At 44.8% G+C, this 21,923-nt stretch overlaps 1 protein-coding gene across 1 annotated transcript in view; it reads left to right on the top strand.

The window, feature by feature from the left end:
* Window positions 1-21,923, top strand: part of Laptm4b (lysosomal protein transmembrane 4 beta) — a 47,566-nt gene that overhangs the window by 6,420 nt on the left and 19,223 nt on the right. Inside the window, exon 2 of the mRNA XM_021183759.2 lies at window positions 15,021-15,132. Within this exon, the coding sequence (XP_021039418.1) occupies window positions 15,021-15,132 (112 nt within the window). The remainder of the gene's footprint in view (window positions 1-15,020; window positions 15,133-21,923) is intronic.

The following is a 21,923-nucleotide window of genomic DNA, read 5'->3' on the forward strand; positions in this document are numbered from 1 at the left end:
TCCCAGGTGGTTCCTGTTAGACCTTCTGTGTTTGCATTCCTCTGTTTTGCGTAAGAATCCAGTAACCTCTTTGTACCTTGCTGGTGTGTCCTCCAACTTCCCTATTTTCTTCTGTATAAAAAGTTTGATGCTCGATTTGACAAATTACATTCAGATTCTACACAACCTCTCCTGTGTGCATCTGTCTGTCATTTCATCTGACGCTTTGCCCACCTGCCCCAGAGACCCATTCCACGCAGACAAAGGGGCCCAGAGGGTCTGCGGCACTGTTCAGTCTGTAAAAGATTGAAATACTATGCTGAGGAGCCAGGGTTTTTATTCTCTAGGCAGTGGGGGAACCATTATAAAGTCACAAACAGGAGTGATATTATATAGTATTTTTATTGTTGTTTTAAGATAGAATCTCACTCTGTATGTGTATAGCCCTGACTGGTCTGGAACTCATTATATGGTTTCGGCTGGCTTTGAATTTGTGTCAGATCCTCCTTCCTCTGTCACCCAAGTGCTGAGAGTACAGGTATGGGCTACCGTGTCTGGCTAGCCAGCTTTTAGAGAAGATTAAAATGGCAGGGTGTTTCAGAGGGCTACCAATCAGATCAGGCTGTGTTAACTTATGAGACATAGCAGGTTCTTTTCAGGCAGATCTCATTTGCTGATGGTGTAATGCGGGTGGAGGATTTATGTTCGTTCTTTCTCTGTTGCTGTGTAGCCTTTAACTATCTGATTTGAATCAGTTTGGATACAGCCTCTAGCTGCTGCTCCTCTCTTAAAAAAAAATCAAAGGCAGCTCTGTATAATGCAAGCTGGTAGAGTTGTTTAATGAATATCTATGAAGTCTAGTTAGTCCCCATTATGAGTAGTTTTCCTAATGGTAACTAGTTGTTAGAATTTTTTTTTTTTTTTTAAGATTTATTGTGTGTGTATTTTATGGCATGCATGTCTGAGCACCACCTGAATGGCTGTTGCCCACAGAGGCCAGGTGTTTGGTCCTCTGGAACTGGAATTGTAGATGGTTGTGAGCTGCTGGGAATTGAACCCAGGCCCCTCTACAAGCGTAGCTAGTGCTCTTAACTGCTAAGCCATTGCTCCAGCCCCTGTAAGGATGTTTTGAAGACAAGCTAGACAAAAACAAAAGGTTGCTATTAAAGCTGTTTGTTAATAGCAAATTTCCATGACCCCTTTAAGCATATCTAACAGAATACTAGGTATTAACTTGATTAAAGTGGGTTTTATATTGCAAAGTATATTATGTTGAAAAACAAAACAAAATCCTTATAATTTGCTTTGTCAACTTTGAATCTCCATCGTGTAGGAGAATGAGGCCAGAATTCTCCCTTCCCATCTGGCCGCCCCCTTTCGAGCAGCTTTTTTTTAATATTTTCTCTCTCCCTCTCTCCTCTGATTCTGCCTCTATCCTCCAAATGGTTAGATGGCATGCATGCATCACCACGCCTGCTGGGCACCACTTTATTGTTTGTAAGAGTTGGTGCTGGGGATTGATTGATGCCTGAGTCCTAGCAGCTTAATTCACTCTCTCTCCTTTTCTTCTTCCTGAGTCCTTGGCTTTCTAGAACTCTTGGAACTTTGGAAACTGTTGAAGAGCAGTGAAGTCGCCATCCCCACTCCCACCCTCTAAGACAGGGTTTTTTTTCTAGGTGTAGTCCTGCCTGGAACTCATCTGTAGACCAGGCTGACCTTAAACTCAGAGATCTGCCTCCCTCTGCCTCCTGAGTGCTAGGATTAAAGGTGTGAACTGGTTCTTATTTTACTTGAAGAAAATGCCCCCCCCACACACAGAAGCTTTAGGGCAACACTGTCTCCTTCCACTCAGGTGGGCTTGGCAACAAGTGCCTCCCTGCTGAATCGGCTTGTTGCCTGCCCCTTGTTTGTCAACCCTTTGACTCTGCTTGTGAGCATAGAATCAGCGCTTCGTTCTGTAAAATAAAGTATTACAATGAGCCAAGGTTGGTTTCCTAAAAAAAAGCTGCAGAAGATAAAAACAACCTAAAAAAGGTCATTTCAAAGTTAATTTCAAAGTTAACCCCTCTTCTAGGGTTAGGGCTGGGAGACAGACCAACGGGGAAAATCACTTGTCAGCATTGGGGTACTTTTCTGTTTAGGGATTAAGGGAGAGGGAGCTTCATTGTCATGGCAATTGAAGCCAACTGTTCTGGGCATTTATTGTTCTCTCTCAGAAAGTCTCTTAAACAGTCTCTCTCTCTCTCTTTCTGTTTTTGTTTTTTGTTTTGTCTTTTTGAGACAGGGTTTTCCTGTGTAGTCCTGGCTGTCCTGGAACTCACTCTGTAGACCAGGCTGGGCTCGAACTCAGAAATCCGCCTGCCTCTGCCTCCCAAGTGCTGGAATTAAAGGTGTGCGCCGCCACTGCCCGGCTTAAACAGTCTCTTAAATAGCCCGTTTCAGTTGGGTGACGATGTGAGCTTCAGCACCAGGAACTCCATCTTGGTTTTTAACCTGGTCTGTTGGGGCCCAGGCAATAGCTTGCTGCTATAGATTTTATTTAATAGTGTGAATATAGTTTTAAATTGTTAGCAAAGACACAGTTGAATTTTTAAACCCTTTGGTCCCCAAGAGGACATGGCCAGCTGCGTCCACAGTGCAGGTTTGGGGAAGCATTGCCTTTGGACATAGGGTCTGTATTTGCAGGGTGATCACTATGGAGGGCTTGGTACTGGCAAAAATGGAGGTGCTATAGATAGGAAAGGAAGGCACGGCTTTGGGTCCACATCTATCCTTGGCTCTGGCAGTCTTAAGAAGCCAGGCTTGGCCACCAGTGTGCCAGTTAAAGAGAAAGTGGAGAGGAGACTGGTTTCAGACATCCCAAGACAGAGTTCTCAGCACAAAGGAGACTTACTTGCTCCAGAGGAACAAAGGGCAGGGACTAAAACGAAGACAGGCTATAGAGGACAAGGGAGAAGAGGAAAGGAAGAAGGAAGAGCGGGACAGAGGACACCTGGATAGATTGGAGACACATGCCACCAACAGGCAGATAGCAGTTTATAAAGCTTTCTCTGTATAGCCTTGGCTGTCCTGGAACTCTGTAGAGCAGGCTAGCCTTGAGCTCAGAGGCTCCTAAGTGCTGAGAGAAAAGATGTGCCATGTTCCCCACCTCCACACACCACCAAATGAGTTTATTTTCAGTTTGGGCTGTAACTGGGAAAGGGGAAATATCCTCACTCCATGCTGCCCTTTGTGATAGTATAGTTTATAGAAAAGACAAAACAAAAGCCAGCAAGTGGTGTGTGTGTGTGTGTGTGTGTGTGTGTGTGTGTGTGTGTGGCCTTCTTACTGAAACTCAGACTTGGGGCTCTTGCTGCAAGCCATATTTGTTCCCAGCACAGTATTTACGGGAGGGATCCCCATACTCAGGTCACAATTAGCCTTCCTACTAATGAGAGCCCTCGGCCTTTCTGGAGGTAGTATCTTATCTGTGCCCTGAAATTGAATGCCAAATTTCACCCCTGGTGAACTTATGCAATATGAAACCAGCGCACCACTGTATCAGTACCGTGGAATAGAACTGTCACTGACATGGAGTCTGTCCTTAGCCCATGCACTCCTTTCCTGTAGAAAATACTAACTCTCATGGTAGAATTCAGTTCCTAACCACTCTTTTTTTACACCTAAAATAAATTAAAAAAAAAAAAAAAAAAAAAAAAAAAAAAAAAAACACCTGAAAGCTTCCCTAAAGGGCCTAACAGAAGAATCAGTGAACTAGAATCCAAAATAGAATGTATCCAAATATAATATCCAAAGAGAAAAAAACATGGGAAAAATTATCCTAACCACTCTTTATCAGGACTGCCTGGGGAATCTAATTTACTAGAGTTTGCAAATCTCTAGGACTAAAGGAACAGGTCTCCATCCCAGGATGTTATGAAATTTAATGGGGCAAGGAGGTTGGAGACCCAGGCCAAGGTGTGTCCTTGAGAAGTTATGACATCCCTGGTAAAAAAAGAGGCTTACTGGGGGGAAGGGACAGAGGAGCAGGGGTGGACATGCAGACAGGCAGAGCCATGAGGACAGAGAAAAGGGGGGAGGAGGGAGGGAGGGGGAGAGACAGAGAGAGAGAGAGAACACTAGGGAGAGGCATACACACAAGGACAATGAGACAAGGAGAGAAAACAAATGCCGGAACAGAGAGGGGGCTGGGGTGGCAGGGTTCTCTAACCTGGCTTCAGATACCTGGTAGAGGACACAGGTCATGACCTGTGAGGACATAGAGGACATAGGTCCCTGAGGGTAGATCAGTGGAATCTGTATACTAACAGAGAGTAATAGATGAGTTTGCCTCCTATGTGGTCCTTTGTAAGGTCTCTGTTTTGTTTCTCTTACTCTTTGGGTAGTCTGTCTTATATCTATGCTTGGTAGGAAGGTGGAGAACGCCTCAGCCCTGTTTTCCTTTGTAAGGAAGAAGAGCCTCCTCTGCTATAGGTAAAGCTGCTGCCATCTTGTTCTTCTGGTTCTTCAGGTTCTTCCTGACCTGAGGTCCAGAGAAGCCACTTTGTTTACCTTTGTTGTGTTTTATAAAAACAGAGAAGAAATATGTTTGGAGGTGCGGTATGGTAAGGTGTGGGAGAAGGGGGTGCATTTGCGGGCACATCCTGAGCCATGCCTTTCTCCTGAGGGACCAGCCACATGACGGTATAATATAGAGTATAGAGTTTATTCAGGGCATGGGGAGGGAGGTTGAGGGAGTAGAGACAGAGAAAGGCAGAGAGAGGGAGAGGGAGAAAGAGAGAAGAGGAATAGAGGCCAGCCATGCACACACTGAGAGAGAGGAAGGGAAGAGAAGGGGAACAGGAGCCTAGGAGACAGAGCTAGAGCAAGAGAGAGAAGAGGGGGCAAGCAGCCTCTTTTATAGTGAGTCAGGCACACCTGACTGTTGCCAGGTTACTGTGGGGTGGAGCCTAGACTAAATGCTAACAACCTTGGTGTGTGGTTGGGGACAGCTCACTATCATCATATTTGGCTCTGACCAGCTGCAAGGTGGGAAGTGAGGGCAGAGGAAATTTGGGGGACGTGAGAAGGAAAAAAGCCCTTTATCTTGGTTCCAGTTGAAGCCTCTTGGCCACAGAGAAGCAGGAATTTCAGCACCTATCCAGAGGCTGAAGGTGTTTCTCCCTTCCTGGCCACAAAGACTTCCCTGCAGTCTTCTAGGACTCTTGTGGAAACCCAGTTTATAAGAAATTTTGTATATGAATCTCTGTGCGGCTCTAGTGGTTCCTAGTTCAGGGTCCTCTCAAATTCTAATTACATCCAGGACATCTCTACTTATCAAGGAGAAAAGGGGAGGAAAAAGGTTTTCTAGCAACCTTTTGAGATGTAACCTCAACCTTAAAACCTCTTCTTAATAAACATCAACTCTGCTTGATACTGGCTCACCATGAAATTCTTTTCTGTTGGGAAGTCAAGAATCCCAACTTGACCCAAGGAGTTTGTAGAAAAACTCCTCATATTCCTCCAACCATCTACCTGGAGCTGTGTCCCCAGGTTACCAACCCCGTCATTCTTTTTTTTTTTTTTTTGGTTTTTCGAGACAGGGTTTTTCTGTATAGCCCTGGCTGTCCTGGAACTCACTTTGTAGACCAGGCTGGCCTCGAACTCAGAAATCCGCCTGCCTCTGCCTCCCGAGTGCTGGGATTAAAGGCGTGCGCCACCACGCCCGGCTGAACCCCGTCATTCTTATTTCTAAGTTTCTTAGGGTCACCCTGTATAAACGTTTGCTCAGAAATTGAAACATTCCATCCTGCAGGGAAGCCCTCTAAAGAGGAAGGTAAACAACTGAGGACAGCTTCAGGGTTCCTGAAACTTAGCAGATTCACTAGGCCCCTCACTACCATTGTATGCAATAGAGGCAGAGTTGCTTTCAGAGCAGTTACCCGGAGGAGCTGTAAAGAAGACTGACTCTCAAGACAAGCTGAGCTGTGAAGACTCCAAGACCAGCTGCCTAGAACTCGCAGAAACAGGCTCTGCTGGGCTCCCTGGAAGAAGTTTAGACTAGTCGCTTGGAAAGTATATTCTCAGGCCTGTTGAGCACCTGCAGGCTGTGCAGTGTGTTCCACGTTTCCCACTTTTGTGAGTTGTCACTTATGCTGGGGTGGGCCTTGGTGATGCAGCTATTATCTTTTGAGTCATTTCTGCTCCTTTAACCTCAATAAAACTCCTGGTTGACCAAGTTGATCTTTGGTGTTATCTAAACTTTGGTCTGTTTTAAGGTTCCCTACGTGGGGTGAGTAGACCTGTATGCTGTTACACAGGTTTTGTTACCCAACATAATTGACGGGCACTTACTAGAACTCAATATGAGTGAGGGAATTGGGGAGGATCCTGACTATGGGTAGCAAGGATGAGGCCTGAGTTGGGGGCATCGGCAGAGGAAATTCTGATAGTGTCCTCTGCTGTATAGTGTGTGTTAGTGTGCCTTTGTGGTATGATGTGGCTGCATGATTCTTGCTATGGATAGTGAGACACACAGCTAAGGTAAGCTATCAGGATTAGGAGTATCAATAGGAGGAATTCTAAGATGGCAGTCTTCAACTGTGTGTTGTGGGGCGACATGCCTGATTGAGAGTGATGTCCACTACATGGATACAAACACCCCAACAACACTTAAAAGTTGAGAGAAAAATTTTCAGTCTTTGAGATTCAGTGCGCAATGATCGGCTCTTGGCAAGCAACAGCGTAGGTTGCTTAGCCAGTGCTGTGTGTAGTTAGAAATGCATCTGAGGCTGAGATGGTGGCCAGGCAGGAACTTGGTTTATGTAAAGGGGCATTTGCAACAAGAAAGGCATATGCTACTCAAATCCTCCTCCATGTTAGCCTCTGACTTGACAAGTAAATTAGGTAAGAGAAAGACAGAGAGATGATAAAAATGATCAACAATACTTCTCAAGTCTAACCTTTAGTACAAAAAGAGAGAGAAATCTGTAATTTAGCATGCAGCAAGAAATTATAATGATCAGGAATGCTGGGATTGAGAAACACCTTTAAACAAGCAGTAAGTGAGCCTGTCTCATGGTTTGTGAGACTGTGGGACAGGGGAGCACATGGGATAAGTCTGACTCTTTGGAGGTAGAAAACCCGCAGGATGTAACTTCTAATCCTTACTTAAGGTAAAGGGTGCATAACCGGACACAGAGATAAGCCAGTGCCTGGCAGGTTAACATATCCGAGCCATTAGGAACATTTGGCTATCACCATCTGAGGTTCCCACAAATAGCAGCGGCTGGAGGACCATAAAGGTGGAGAAAGATGCTCTTGAGGGAACTAGGAATACGAGAAGCAGTGTTTGAACCCCAGTTCACTGGGCCAGATAGAACCGTGTTCACAGAGGAGTTAAAGGAAAGGCTGGTCCAGCAGGGACCTTGAGGTAGGTATAGAGCTTCAGTGGTTTTACTGAGTCCATCAGTGGGGCACGATAGGAAAGGCTTTGACAGATCTAAGTGACTTAGACCAGCATGTGAAGAGAGTCCAGAAAGTAAGAGAGCTACCTAGGGGAAGAATGACAAAGAGGAAGAAGTTTGTCTCCGATACTGTGGAGACAAATGTGCCAAGATTTGTACCAAGCTGGAATTGCTAAGGGATAACCTGATAGAAAGCCACCAAACTGCTAAGGAGCTGCTGGGGGACTTTTAAGCTAGAGCCAGAAGGTATCTATAATAGAGGTGTCAGAGGTGCGCGTGATCAAGCCTGGCCCAGGGGTAGTAACCATCGCCCAGATTAAGATTAAGGAAGGTACATTGCCCTCTAGCAAAAGGTTATGCTCTAGGGGTGGAGATGGTTTGCCCAGTCAAGTTGTGGTGGATTGAGAGTCAACAATGATGGCTATAGCCACAATGTCAACTCAGGGCCACTCTGATCCAGGGACCCAGCAGGTGCTGCCAGGGAGAACAGGGTTACAGGCTAAGTAGGTCTGAGCAGATTGCCAGGTAGGGAGGCTCCATGGAAGAGCTCCAGGCTGTGAAAATGGCTCAGAGAGAATGATTAGGATTATAGAAAACCAGCTAAAGCCTCCTATTCAGGCTTTCTACCCAGCCTTGGTCTGTGGAGGAAGCAATTGATACAAGCAGATGCGACCTTTCCTGTTGGATTCAACCCTGCTTTAGACCCGGACTTTACTTATGTTTCACTTTACTGTCTTAGGTGTGAGCCTCTGGGTCACCTGGTACTTGCTCAGAATACATGACAGCAGACATTCAGGGGGCTTCACCAAGGTTATATATATATATATATATATATAAAACCTCTGAGTGTTGCAGATTTGGAAAGGCCCTGGAAAGACAACTAGGTACAATGGTACTTCCACTTGTCTACAACCAAAGTGTGGCTGGGTAAATTGAAAGGGAAAAAAATCTCAAGTTTCCCTATATGGGTAGAAAAGGGCACTCCCAGAGGACATAATCCAATGATTATTAACGAAGATCCAATGCTAGGGTTGTTCTACCTCCTGTGAGTTGTTAGCCAGGGAAGCCCCCGAGACCCCCCAAAATGTAAAGGCTACTGCTACTGCTGTTGGTTGTTTGCCAGAACTCGTTAGTCAGGTCCTATTGCTGAAGATACTGAGATGCAGGATGAGGCTGCAGGACATGAAGGAGGTAAGCTGGGACTGAACTACCACCTTGCTGGGTGGCTTTCATAGTGCCAGTTGGGGCTATATAGGGTGCTAGTAGAGAACTGTCAGCAACATTCTTGTTTGGCTGTGGACCCTACATGCAAAATACCAACATTGCAGACAGGGTGTGCTTGTTTGTGCAGTAGCTGCTTCACAGCCTTTCCATTTGATTTAAGGCCTGTTCTACAAGACAGGGTTTACATCTGGTATTGTAAGCCAGAGCAAAAACCTGTGACTGGGGAGGTCATAGGTCTCAACGGGGAAGCAACTTTTATGGTTTTAGCTGTCTTCAGACACACTAGAGGAAGGCATCGGATCCCATTACACATGGTTGTGAGCCACCATGTGGTTGCTGGGAATTGAACTCAGGACCTCTGGATGAGGAGTCATTGCTCTTAACTACTGAACCATCTCTCCAGCTGCTTATGGATATGATGTACCTGTGGTACTGCCTTCTAAATGTGTGTCTGTACTCGTAGTTCCCTGTTAGCAGCCTCAACTCACTGCTCCTGAGAACAAGTGGCCGACTGTTGTGGCACAGTGTCCTGATTCTTAGCCTTGGTTCTACTGTATATCCGAAACTAGTCCTTTTTTATAGAGCTCCTCCTGCCTTAGCCTCCTAAGAGTGAACTATTGAAGCCTACTCATTCTGGGCTTTGTTCTCCCTGCTACATGTCCCAGCCTGTTAATACTAGGTATTTTTAAAATTGCAGATCTTAGGTCCCTATTGCTCAGCCTTGACTAGATTCTAGGCCAGTCCTGCCTCGTCACATCCATAGAATCAAAGTTACATGATACAAGTGTGACTACTTTCTTCCTTCCAGAGCATAGATCTCATAAGTAGACTGTGTCAGGTGTTATTTATTACTTTCCTGGGGATTGGGGTGGGAGGCATCCATTGCTTTTGCCCACTGCCTAATATATTTTTAAAAACACATTTCTTACTTGCAAATAATATTTTTATTACATGCATGGGTATTTTGCCTGTGTATAACTCTGTGTACTCCGTGCATGCCTGGTGCCTGCAGAGGGTGTTGGATTCCCTGGACCTGTCCATTATATTTCTTGTTAATTTTGTGGTCTTGGCCTTTTTTTTTTTTTTTTTTAAAGATTTATTTATTTATTATATGTAAGTACACTGTAGCTGTCTTCAGACACTCCAGAAGAGGGCGCCAGATCTCGTTACGGATGGTTGTGAGCCACCATGTGGTTGCTGGGGTTTGAACTCTGGACCTTTGGAAGAGCAGTCGGGTGCTCTTACCCACTGAGCCATCTCACCAGCCCGGCCTTTTTTTTTAAAGGCATGCACCACCTCATCCATTTTGACTCCTGCATTTTAAGTGTATATAAAGATAGCGCAACCTAAAAGTGATGACCAGAGCCAACCAAGTCCATTCAGAGAAATTGGTTGGGATTGTTACTACTGCCTTTGCATATTGGCTTTATTAGTCTTGCACTGAGTGACTGCCAATGCCTTTACCTCTGGAGCGCTGGGATCAAAGGCCAGGCCAGCATCATGCCCTGCTTTATTGAGGGTCTTGAGCTGCCAGCTCACCAGTTTTTTTTGTTTTTTTTTTTTAGTGGCAGAGGAGAAAGTTTATTGTGGATAAAAGAGAGAAATAGCCAGAGGCAGGGGCATCTGGGAGAGTCAAGAGTGGACACGCTTCTGAGTTCTGTGAGAACAGAGTGAGGAGGAGGGGAACCAGGTGCAAGAGCCAGGAGGCCCAAAGATAGATAAGCTGCTGACACTCCATGGTGGGGCTTTAGGTGCAAGCTGCAAGTCTGGAAGCATTTTGGGTATCTGGAGAAAGTACCAAGGCCTAACACACTACTTAAGTAATTGACTAAGAACAAGGAAAAGTGTGTTGACAGTGCAGGGACTATTGGTACTCACCTCACTGAAAGACACAGCCTGAACACAAGCAAGAAAACCCCAAAAGCAGGGGTGTGTCTGCTGGGTCTTTCGCATAGAGATTAGCTATGGCCTTTATACTCCTGGCAAGTCGAGGTTGGTCAGAGCCGATGATCTAATGGCTTCTGTCTCCTCTTTCAGGAAGACCTTACTCAGTATTCCCAGGGCTTTAGCTTGTATTTGTCCTCTTCCATCTGACCATGTTTGTTAGTTGCCGTGACGACTATTGCCCCACCTCTTTGTGTTGACCCAAGTCCTCATGGACACTCCTGTATTTATTCCTTTCGTGGTGCTAAAGTCCTACCCAGCTGTTGAGTAGTAATACTGAAAAGGCAAGGCAGACTGATTGTTCGGAAAGGTCTCAGCTCTCAGAAAAGAAGCAGTCCAAGATGAGTCATGTGAAGGGAGGTGGAAGGAACCACACCTTCCACAAACCTCCTGAGAGACTGGTTCACGGGTTATATCTCAGGGATGTGGGCCGCCTGGAATGCTGTAAGTCCAGGGCCATCATTAGCCCCATAATAGCTGCTTATTACCTGCCTCTGCATGAGACCTCGGGTCTCTGGGACTATTAGGTAGTTGTTTGGAATGTACCAATCCCAGGCTCCCACCAACCAAAGGCTAAGGATGCTATCAGCATCTGAGACTTGTAGCTGAGATTCCGGTTTACTGTCTGTCTCCACCTACCTGATGTTCCACCAGCAAATGTGGAAGAGGAACATGGAATTTGGGTAACGCCAGAATAAAATATTTTAGCCCTTTGAGATAAGAGTAGTGGTTTTGGGGGTTGGAGAGATGGCTCAGCAGTTAAGAGCACTGGCTGCCCTCCCAGAGGTCCTGAGTTAAATTCCCAGCAACCACATGACGACTCACAACCATCTCCAGTGAAATCTTGGGCCCTCTTCTGGCATGCAGGCATACGTGCAGATTCTCATACATTAAATTAAAAAAATAAAATAAAAACTTTTTAAAAAGTGGTTTTTGTTTTTGTTTTGTTTTGTTTTTTGTCTTATTGTTGTTGGTTTTGTTGTTGTTGACAGTCATTTGGTTGTGCAAGAAGCTTACCACTTTTTTTTTTTTTTTTAAAGAATAACACTCAGGAGACAAGTGGATCTTTGTGAGTTTTAGGCCAGACAGAACTGCATAATAAGACCTTGTCTCTCCAAAGGAAAAAAAAATGAAATAAAGAAAAAATTCTGTGTATTTGTGGTGTGTGTGTTATATGTATATATGCATGTATGTATGTATGTATGTATGTCAGAGGACAAATCAGGAGTCAGATCTTTCCTGCCAGGGATCATGGAGGGATGAAATCAAATCCTAATGCAAGTACCCCTCTACCTGCTGAGTCACTCACCAACCCCACCACTGATCATTATCTGAATTCCTGCACAAAGTCCAGGGGCACTTGGGGGCTGCAGTTCCAGGACTGACCCTGGGATCCAGAGGCCTGAGGTTCAGGGTTTGATGAATGTCCTTGTAAAGCAGAAGGCAATACTGAGGAGAGAGGATAAGTCAAACCAATAGAACTGTTATGAAACCCACAAGAGGGAGACCAAGAGGGGAGAGCAGAAATGCATTACCCAGTCAGAAACAAGGGCAGGCATGGATGCCAGGACTGAGGAGGACTAGAAGCTAGGTGGAGAAGGGACAGCATGATTACCTGAGATGACGACATGGAGGAACTTGTAGCAGCTAAGACCTTATCATCTTCCCAACCATCATTCTTGGCAGTGACAAGATAACCTCACCCAATCTGGAAGTTGGGCTTGCTTGCTTCCCCTACCCTCTTGCCTTCATTTTTGTGTCTTGTCTCTAAGGATTCTGGCTCTATGGTGCTCACCCTACTTCTGCCATTCCTAGCACCTAAGACCACTGCAGATAACATGGTGTGGCAGTCTCACAGAGATGTGAGCGTGAAAGTTACTAAAACCTAATCTTTTTGAGAGGGCTAACCTTAAATGAGAGACTCCGACCATGTCACACCCCAAACAGCCCTCCATCCTTAGGCTCTCACCCTGGTGCTGGGAATTACTGTGAGGTGACTGCAGTTTGTGCTCCTTCTCTGCTTCCCTCCCCCACCTCTCCCCCCAACCCCCAGTACCTGTATCTTCCTTAGCATCACTTTTGAGACTGGCCCTGAGTGTGGTCCATGCATTTTTACCAAATATACGTATTAGTGTTATCTGCAAGAGAAATTATACAATCAAAATAACTGGAGGAAGTATGGTATATGGAAGATACTGTTAAGCTCTGTAAAAAGGCAGATGTTGCAGGATTATTTCAACTCCCTTGAATATAGATGTAACTGCGGTTTTTGTCTTTAAAGCTGCTGTACTCCCGAGCTTTGGCACCAAAAGACATTTTGGAGGCATTCGCCTATTCTTGGTCTGGCTGCCATCTGTCTGTCTGTCTGTCTGTCTTACCGCCTGCCTGTCTACCTACCTACCTACCAACCAACCTACTTACCTATCTATCTACCTGTTTATAGGGGGGTTTCTCTGTGTAGCCCTGGCTGGTCTCCTTTGCCTCTACCGTGCTGGGATTAAAGGCTGTGCCACCATCATGCCTCATACTCTTAATTGGCTCAATTGATCATTGGTTAATGGCTATTTCTAACTCTTTCTTGGATCACTTCACTTGCTCATGCTTGGAGTTCCTCTCTTCCATGCTGCATACTCTCACAGTCTCCTCCATGGGTGTCATCAACTTCCTTCAAATGGAGTTTGTCGGCCATACCATCAGAGAGTCTTGTGTATTATCTAAATAGAGTTTGTCCGCCATATCATCAGAGAGTCTTGTGAATTATCTTGATTTTTTTTTTTAGAGAAAAACAAGAAATGTTGCAATTAATATTAATATGCATGTCTGGAGACTGACTAGGTTATCAATGTGTACCACGTTCTTTTGTTCGTAGCTCAGAGAGGAAGAACAGGCAGATCTCTAACGTTTAGGCCAGATCACCCTGGCTACATATAATGAGTTTCAGACTCAAAGCTGCATAGTGAGTGCCTAGTTTTAATTTTTTTTTTTTAAATTAGGGTTGGGATGAAGGTCAAGGTGACCAGATGTGGTTGTTTGTGTTCAGTAATTTAAGAGCTTCTAGCACTCTGGAGGTGGAGATAGTAAATTCAAGGCCAACCTGGGCTATGTGAGACCCTTTCTTAACTCCCCACACCATTGACCTCATACTTGTATATATTTAATCATGCTTGTGTATGTATTCCGTGAATTAATTGTCCTTGTCAGGATGCATCTGATGATTTGGAAAATAGAAGAAGGAAAATAAAATCCAAGTCATACAACAATTCTAAAATAATCTCTTGAGATGATCATATTAAAAAATTCTGCAGTGGGTATTTACCCAATAGTCTTCCAAATAGTAGGATGTGCCTTTAGTTAATGTTAGTAAAAGGCCCTTTCTCTCCATTCTGAGAAGAGTAAAACAGTACACTCATGTTTTTGAGCTTGGGTGGGGTGTAGGGAGATGGGGGAGAAGGTAAGCCCAAATGATGAAGTTACACATATGAGCAGAAGACATGAAGGCTAGGTTTTTGACTTAAGTTCCCAAGTCAAATCTCCTCTCTCCAGTCTGTGATTTTGAGCAGTGTTTTTGAGTCTCAGTTTTCCTTCACTGGGGATTATTTTGCATTCCTCTAACTAGAGGGCTTGTAAGGCTCAGGAATAAACATATAAAGTGCTTACTGTGGAGCCCGGTTAATCACAATGTGTGGTATACTCCTAAAAAAAACACAGGAAGGGATAAGTAGAGGTGGGAGCCATGGGCTATGATCATCTCCACGTGAGTGTGCTGGGTTTGAAGGATACTGTCCTCAGCGAAAGTCAGAGACTAGGGGCAGATGGATGGTGATAGTGCTTTTCATAGCCTGTGGCATTGTTTGTGTGTGTGCGCACACAAACACACACAAATGCACACACACACACACACACACACACACACACACACATGTGTGTGTGTGTGTGTGTGCTAGATTGACTGGCTAGTACATATGTTTCATGGACTTGCCCACTCCCCATGCTTCATTTCTGCTTCCCAGTACTGTGATTATAGCCACATGACAACTGTGCTAACAAAAAGAAAATGATTTGTGTGTTATGTGCATGTGTTTGTGTAGGTGCACATATAAAGGTCCAACTTGGAAGAGTCGAGTCTCCTTCCATGTGGGATTTGGGGGAGGATTGAACTCATTGATAGTATCAGGTTTGATGACAGGTGCCCTTTACCCCTGTTGCTGATCCATTCACCCTGTTGCACTTTTTAAGCCGACTCTGGAGGTCTGACCTCAGGTCTTCGTACTTGTCCAGCTGAGCCGTCTTCCCAGCCTAGCTGACGCCTAGTTGGCCAGAGGCCTCTGCCCGGGAGCCTTTGCGCACTTCCTCAGCTGCAGACATGCAGCACCATGGGTGATCTGAGACTCTGGCCTGGGTGTCTTATGTCCCTTTTCTCTTCTGCAGATCATCAATGCTGTGGTCCTGCTGATCCTGCTGAGTGCCCTGGCAGATCCCAATCAGTATCACTTTTCAGGCTCTGAACTAGGAGGGGAGTTTGAGTTCATGGATGATGCCAGTAAGTACGTACATCAGATAACAGCTGGTGATATTTTGGGATTCCTCCAGACAAGGAGTCTGACCGTCTGCCTTTTCTGCTAAATTACAAATATTGATTCAAGGGCCTATTTGAGCTGCTATTTTAACTTTATTTTCTTTCTTTCCATCATTACAAATCAAGTCAGCAAATACTTATGTGCTGCCCATGCCCTGTGTTCTTAATGAGTGTCAGATAGTAAAATTTCCATATCTTATGTGAGTATCCTTTTCCCATTCTCAAGAGGCAGAGTCATGTATTATATTTAGTTCAGGTTTGTCTCAATATTCACTGTGTACCAAAGGATGACCTTGGACCTCTGGACCCTCCTGCCTATACTTCCCAAGTGCTCAGTTGATGGGTGGGCTACTCTGCCAAGCTGGAATTTATACATTTAAAAACTATCATTTTCTAACAGACTTTTTGAGGCTTAGGCTGACCTGGAACTTTTATGTAGCAAAAAACTAACCTAGAACTCCTGATCCTTCTGTCTCTGTCTCCAGATGTTGGGATTATATACATATACTACCACCACACCCAGCTTTGCCATGGACTTTGGCTTTTTGCAGCAGAGAATGAAGAAATATCAGGAAAGAAGATGAGAAGGGTTACACATCTCTGGGTATTCTGATAGCTCCAGGAGTTGCCTTCCTTCCAGGAAGAGATTGTTACTGGTTAGCTGTGGTGGAGCCTTTCCTGGCAATGGAATCAGGCATGAGGCTGAGTGTCAATGGATGGCCAGCCCAGAGATACCTGTAGTGCAGGCCTTGTCTACTCAGTCCTGCTGGGTCTTGGCTAAGTGAAAGGCAGAGCTAATCATGACCACGAAGGGCAGGTTGGGCAAACAGATGATCAGCATTGTAGAACTTTATATGAGTTTAAGAAAGTGTAGGCAGAGGCAGAATGATTTTGGAAGCTTGGCTCAGACTGCAAAGATTGATTTTTGAAAAATTACAAGGAGTTGAGAAAGTGGTTAAGTGTTGTGGGTTTTGGTGTTGTTTGTTTGCTTTTTGCTTTTTTTTTAAACTGTGTATGGTTTTACTTGCACATATATCTATGTATCATAAATGTATGGAGGACGGAGGAAGAAGATATCAGATCCCCTGGAACTAGACTTACAGATGGTTATGAGCTGCCTGTGAGTCCTGGAAATCAAACCCAGGTCATTTGGTAGAGTGGTCAGTGCTCTTAATTGCTGAGTTATCTCTCCAGCCCCAAGTCTAGTGGATTTTGTCCTCAGAGTGAAACAAGTATGTTTTAGTAAATGTGTGAACTGCTGTATACTGTAAGGATCCCCTTTGCTATTGACTGAAGAGTTGAGTGGTTTGCTGTTGAGTGGCTTGGAGCATAGCCTGGGATTCTGGTCTCAGACATTCTGCTGTCGTGAGGAGGCACTGGGGATGGAAGAGAGGCTGAGTGAGAATAGAAGTTGATAAGAGGATGGTCAAAGTTGACTCATGGCCACATAGGTGAGAGAAGCCGAGGAAAGAATGTGTAAACACACTTAGGATGAAACTAGATTTTGACTTGAAGTATGAAGGCTCCAAAGACAGAAGGGCTCTGTCCTAATGGCTGCTACCTGAACTTACTACTCACCTCTGCTGACTTCAGAGTCCCCTTTGAGAAGTGGAGGAAGTGATGGAATCTAACACAGATATAGGTGTGAAAAGGCCTAGGATGGGGACTGTAGTAACTGCTCAGTTAAACCCTCACTGATTGGTTATGTAGGTAGAGCTGTTGTGATTGAAGCATGGGAATTAATGTATATAGAGACATAGAAAGGGGTCAGACCCAACTCCCCAGGATTGAGTTAACTGTTTGCCCTGGGTGGGGAGAGGGGAGGAGAGAGAGAAAGGAGGATGGAGTGAGTTCTAAAGGGCTCAGAGGTCAATCAAGCTGGTAATGAAGTAAAGGAACACAGAGCTTCACACCCATCTTCTACCATTTAATACCATTAAGAATCCAGGGTGGGGCCGGGCGTGGTGGCGCACGCCTTTAATCCCAGCACTCGGGAGGCAGAGGCAGGCGGATTTCTGAGTTCGAGGCCAGCCTGGGCTACAGAGTGNCCAGCCTGGGCTACAGAGTGAGTTCCAGGACAGCCACGACTACACAGAGAAACCCTGTCTCGAAAAACCAAAAAAAAAAAAAAAAAAAAAAAAGAATCCAGGGTGGGGCTGGAAGATGGCTCAGCAGTGAGTTCAATTCCCAGCACCCACATGGTGGCTCACAACCATTTCTAAAGGGATCCGATGCCCTCTTCTGGTGTGTCTGAAGGCAGCTACAGTGTACTCATATACATTAAATAAATAAATCTTAAAAAAACAGAAACAAAAACAAAGTCCATGGTGCCTGTGATCCTAGAAAGAGGGAGGCTGAAGCAGAAGGATCAGAAGTCCCAGCTGCTCTGGAGCCACATAACAAGTTCAAAGCCAGCTTTGAGCTGTGCGATATCCTACTTCCAAAAAACAGACATACAAAGAAACAAATAGTCGGGGCTAAAGGCTGAGACCTTGTCAGATACAAACGGAATTTCTTTATAGTTCCTAATTGTTCTGCTTTGAGATGGTTTCACTGTGGAGCCCTGGCTGGCCTGGAGCTCACAGAGCTCTGCTTGCCTCTTTCTGCCTCTGGAGTACTGGGATTGACTAACGTGTCTCCATGCTCAGCCTGACGGTATCTGATTGACCTGTAAAGATGTGTTCTTTTACTGTTTCCAGACATAGGAGTCTCATTCTAAGGTCGTTGGAGTTAGGGAAATTTGAAGGACAGCACTGCAGTCCTCTTGGGTGCTTGGTAATCTGTACACTTTCCACTTATCAGGGCCAAGTTGGGCAAACACACTGACAAATGAGGTATGTTGGTATTTCAGATTGAAACAATAATTATTTTGTAAAGTCCTGCGTATTGCAGCGTGTGTGAAGTTTCTCACATGCTCCACACCACACATTTGAAAAGATTGAATGAATAGTGTATAATTGCTATTAATAATGATTTAAGGAGGGTGAAGCTGGCACATGCCTTTAATCCTGGCACTTGGGAGGTAAGAGCAGGGAGATCTCTTGAGTTCCAGGACAGCCAAGAGAAGCCCTGTCTCAAAGAGTCAGGGGGGATGCGGGGAGGGGGTGGGGGGTAGGCGACGAGAGACGGACAGTACTAACTAAATAAAGGAATGATTGAATATCATGTGGCAACAAAGGTAAAGGAGAATAGGTATTCATTTGAATCTTTTAAAAACTTGTTTCTTTTTTTAAATTTATTTATTTTTATTTATATGAGTACACTGTAGCTATCTTCAGACACACCAGAAGAGTGCATCAGATCCCATAACAGATGGTTGTGAGCCACCATGTGGTTGGTGGGAATTGAACTCAGGACCTCTAGAAGAGTAGTCAATGCTCTTAACCACTGAGCCATCTCTCCAGCCCAACTTGTTTCCTTTTAATGTTTATTTTCTGTATGTTGATCGCCTTTTAAAAATAAGCTGTTAGGTCAGCTGGGCCTGGAGGCTCAGGTCTGTAATCCTAGCTATTCGGAATGCTGAAGCAGAAGACGGTAAGATCAGAGCTTTCTCAGGCAACTACCTAACGAGGCTTGTTTCCAAACACAAGGCTGAGAACAAAGCTGGAAGAATGCTTGCCAGAGTATACATGAGGCTCTGCCTTTGGTCCTCAGTACCAAAAATGTGGAGTGGGACAATAAGTTTGTAGGTTAAAGGTCATTGTATCAGACAAGTCCTTAAGTATTTAACCCAGGCATAGAGAGAATTAAGTAACTGTTGAGATTTGGTTCAGTCAGCTACATAATTATGATTGAAGTCTTCAAGTCACTAGTGCTATTTGGTAGGGTGAGATGGCCAGCTTAAAGCATTTGTTTAAAGCTTACTGAGGAATTGGATTTGCTTTTCTGCAATATTCGTAGAAGCTTATCCCCATATCTAACTCCAGTTTTAGAGGAGTTGATGCCCTCTTCTGGTCTATGTGGGTACATGAGGTCTTTTGTACACGCAGTACACATATATACATGCAGGTGAAGCATCCATAAACATAAACTTTGCTTTTGTTTTGTTTTGTTTTTTTTTCTGTATACCCTTGGCTGTCCTGGACTCCAGGAACTTTACTCTGTAGACCAGGCTGGCCTCAAACTCACAGAGATCCTCCTGCCTCTGCTTCTTGAGTGCTGGGGTCAAGGGTGTTTGCCACCATCGCCCCATTTTTTTTTTTTTTGACTTTTCTTTTTTAAACTTTAGGATTTATTTATGTGTATATGAGTGCCCTATCTGAATGTATACCTGCATGCCAGAAGAGGGCATCAGATCACAGTATATATGGTTATGAGCCATCATGTGGTTGCTGGGGATTAAACTCAGGACTTGTAGAAGAGCAGACAGTGGTGTAACTGCTGAGCCATCTTTCTAGCTCCCTCACCTCCCCTTTTAAAGACTCCTTTGTGTACACACACACACACAATACAAATATGGCCATGTGTGTGTCATCTTATGTAGCCAACAATGGCCTTGAACTCAGTGTAGCCTAGGATAGCCTTGAACTTGTGATTTTCCTGCTACAGGTATATACTACCATGCATGACTTTAAGTTCCCTGGAGAGCAAGCCCTGGGCCTTGCGCATGCTAGGAGAGAACTTTCCCCCACTGAGCTCCTGTTGCTGTCCCTGCGTGCTGGCATCTGCCTGACAGGATTTTACCTTGACAGGCAGAGCACAGATTTATTTCTTTGCCATGTGGTACTTTTTCTCAGGAGATCTGGTAGATGATTAGAATAGGGGGTAAAGAAAATAAAGGCATTTTCTTTACATCTAGCTTTTAGACATTTCTGCTAAAGAAATCTATGTATTTCTGTATATTTTTAATTTATAAATTTTTCATATCAAAAAACCTGAGGAATGGAATGGATCAGGTAGTGATTAAACCATCCATCCCATCCATCTGGTCTCAGCCATGAATTAATTTATGTATCTTTTAAATGCCATCATTCTGTAGTTGGTACCCTCAGCATCTTGACTACGTTTTGATTAATTTCTTTAGCTTTTTTAAGATAATTGGGTAAATGTCTATTTTCTAGGAATAACCCCTATCACTAGGCAGCACCTGACTTCAGTCAGGCAGCCCTGTTGTCCTTCAGTCAGTCAGGCAGCCCTGTTGTCCTTCAGTCAGTCAGGCGGCCCTGTTGTCCTTCAGTCAGTCAGGCGGCCCTGTTGTCCTTCAGTCAGGCAGGCAGCCCTNGCCCTGTTGTCCTTCAGTCAGTCAGGCGGCCCTGTTGTCCTTCAGTCAGGCAGGCAGCCCTGTTGTCCCTCAGTCAGTCAGGCGGCCCTGTTGTCCTTCAGTCAGGCAGGCAGCCCTGTTGTCCTTCAGTCAGTCAGGCAGCCCTGTTGTCCTGAGGTTGAAGGGAGGCTGGGAGATGGTGTTTGCTGGAACTGAAGTTAATATCTTCCTGAAGGACAGACAAGTGACCTTTGGCCTAGGGTCTCCATCCCCTAACCCCATCCCTATATTGGGCATTCTGGTATTTCTTCCTCAGCTAAGGGCAGACAGCAAAGGAGCCCTCTTAGTAAGAGTCAGCTTGATACAGTAGAGTTATTTGAGAAGGGGGTCTTATCTGAGGGTGGCATTGTTTCCTGGGTAGGTGGTCCAGGGATGTATAAGAAAGCCAGTTAAGTATGGATTCAAGTAGAGCCAAAGAGCAGTTTATAGTTCGGGCTCTTGTAGAAATATAAGCAGTAGCTTCCTTTGGTAATGGTCTATGACATGGAAAACAAACCTTTTTTTCCCTAAAGTTGCTTTGCTCAGAGAATTTTATCACAGCAACAGAAAGGCAGCAAGGATGTTAACCACACAGGTCTCCATGGGCAGAGCACAGCATGGGGACGGTGGATTTGGAGAGGTGAAGAAAAAGCATCTGTGGTTCTATTCTCCCTGACCAGTCCTGTACCTGGAGCACACCTCTCTACTTTGCCTACAAGAGATACTAAAAACCCTGGTGTCACAGTATATGCCTGTTGTACACGTTTGCTGCAATCCTTGATAGCTTTGTGCTCCTAAGTTTGCCAGCAGCTGGTTAGGCACTAGAATAGCTCCAGATTCTAACATTGCCCCATATGGCTTCACATCAAGGCCTCAGTGACATGCCTTATGGTTATTGCTGATCACATGTTAATGTTTTTGAAGTCTGAATTACTTTTTAAAATATTATCAAGCCGGGCGTGGTGGCGCACGCCTTTAATCCCAGCACTCGGGAGGCAGAGGCAGGCGGATTTCTGAGTTCGAGGCCAGCTTGGTCTACAAAGTGAGTTCCAGGACAGCCAGAGCTACACAGAGAAACCCTGTCTCGAAAAACCACAAAAATAAAATAAAATAAAATAAAATATTATCAGATTCAGTGCAAGGTAGGACTTTTGACCTTTTCCCACATCTGTTATCTGTTTGTCTGTCTGTCCACCTGCTCACCTTGTTTGTTTGTTTGTTTAGAATGATGGGGCAGAAGTTGATCCCAGGGCCAGGACCATATAGCACATCCTAGATAAACATTATCACAGAGCTCTATAGTCCCAGCCCTTTGTCTCTGTTTTGTTGGAAACAGGTTGTGGGTAAGTCACCTAGACAGGCCTCCCACTGGCAGAGATCCTCCTGTCTGAGCCTCCAAAGTAGTTAGGATTAACACGCATCCCATGTTCTACAGAATTTCATGTTGAAAAGATCCAGGCCTATCAGAAAAGTTGAGTATACACTTCTTTTTTTTTTTGGGGGGGGGGGGGGGGGG

The sequence above is a fragment of the Mus caroli genome, chromosome 15, assembly GCF_900094665.2.
Source record: "Mus caroli chromosome 15, CAROLI_EIJ_v1.1, whole genome shotgun sequence".
Taxonomy (NCBI): domain Eukaryota; kingdom Metazoa; phylum Chordata; class Mammalia; order Rodentia; family Muridae; genus Mus; species Mus caroli.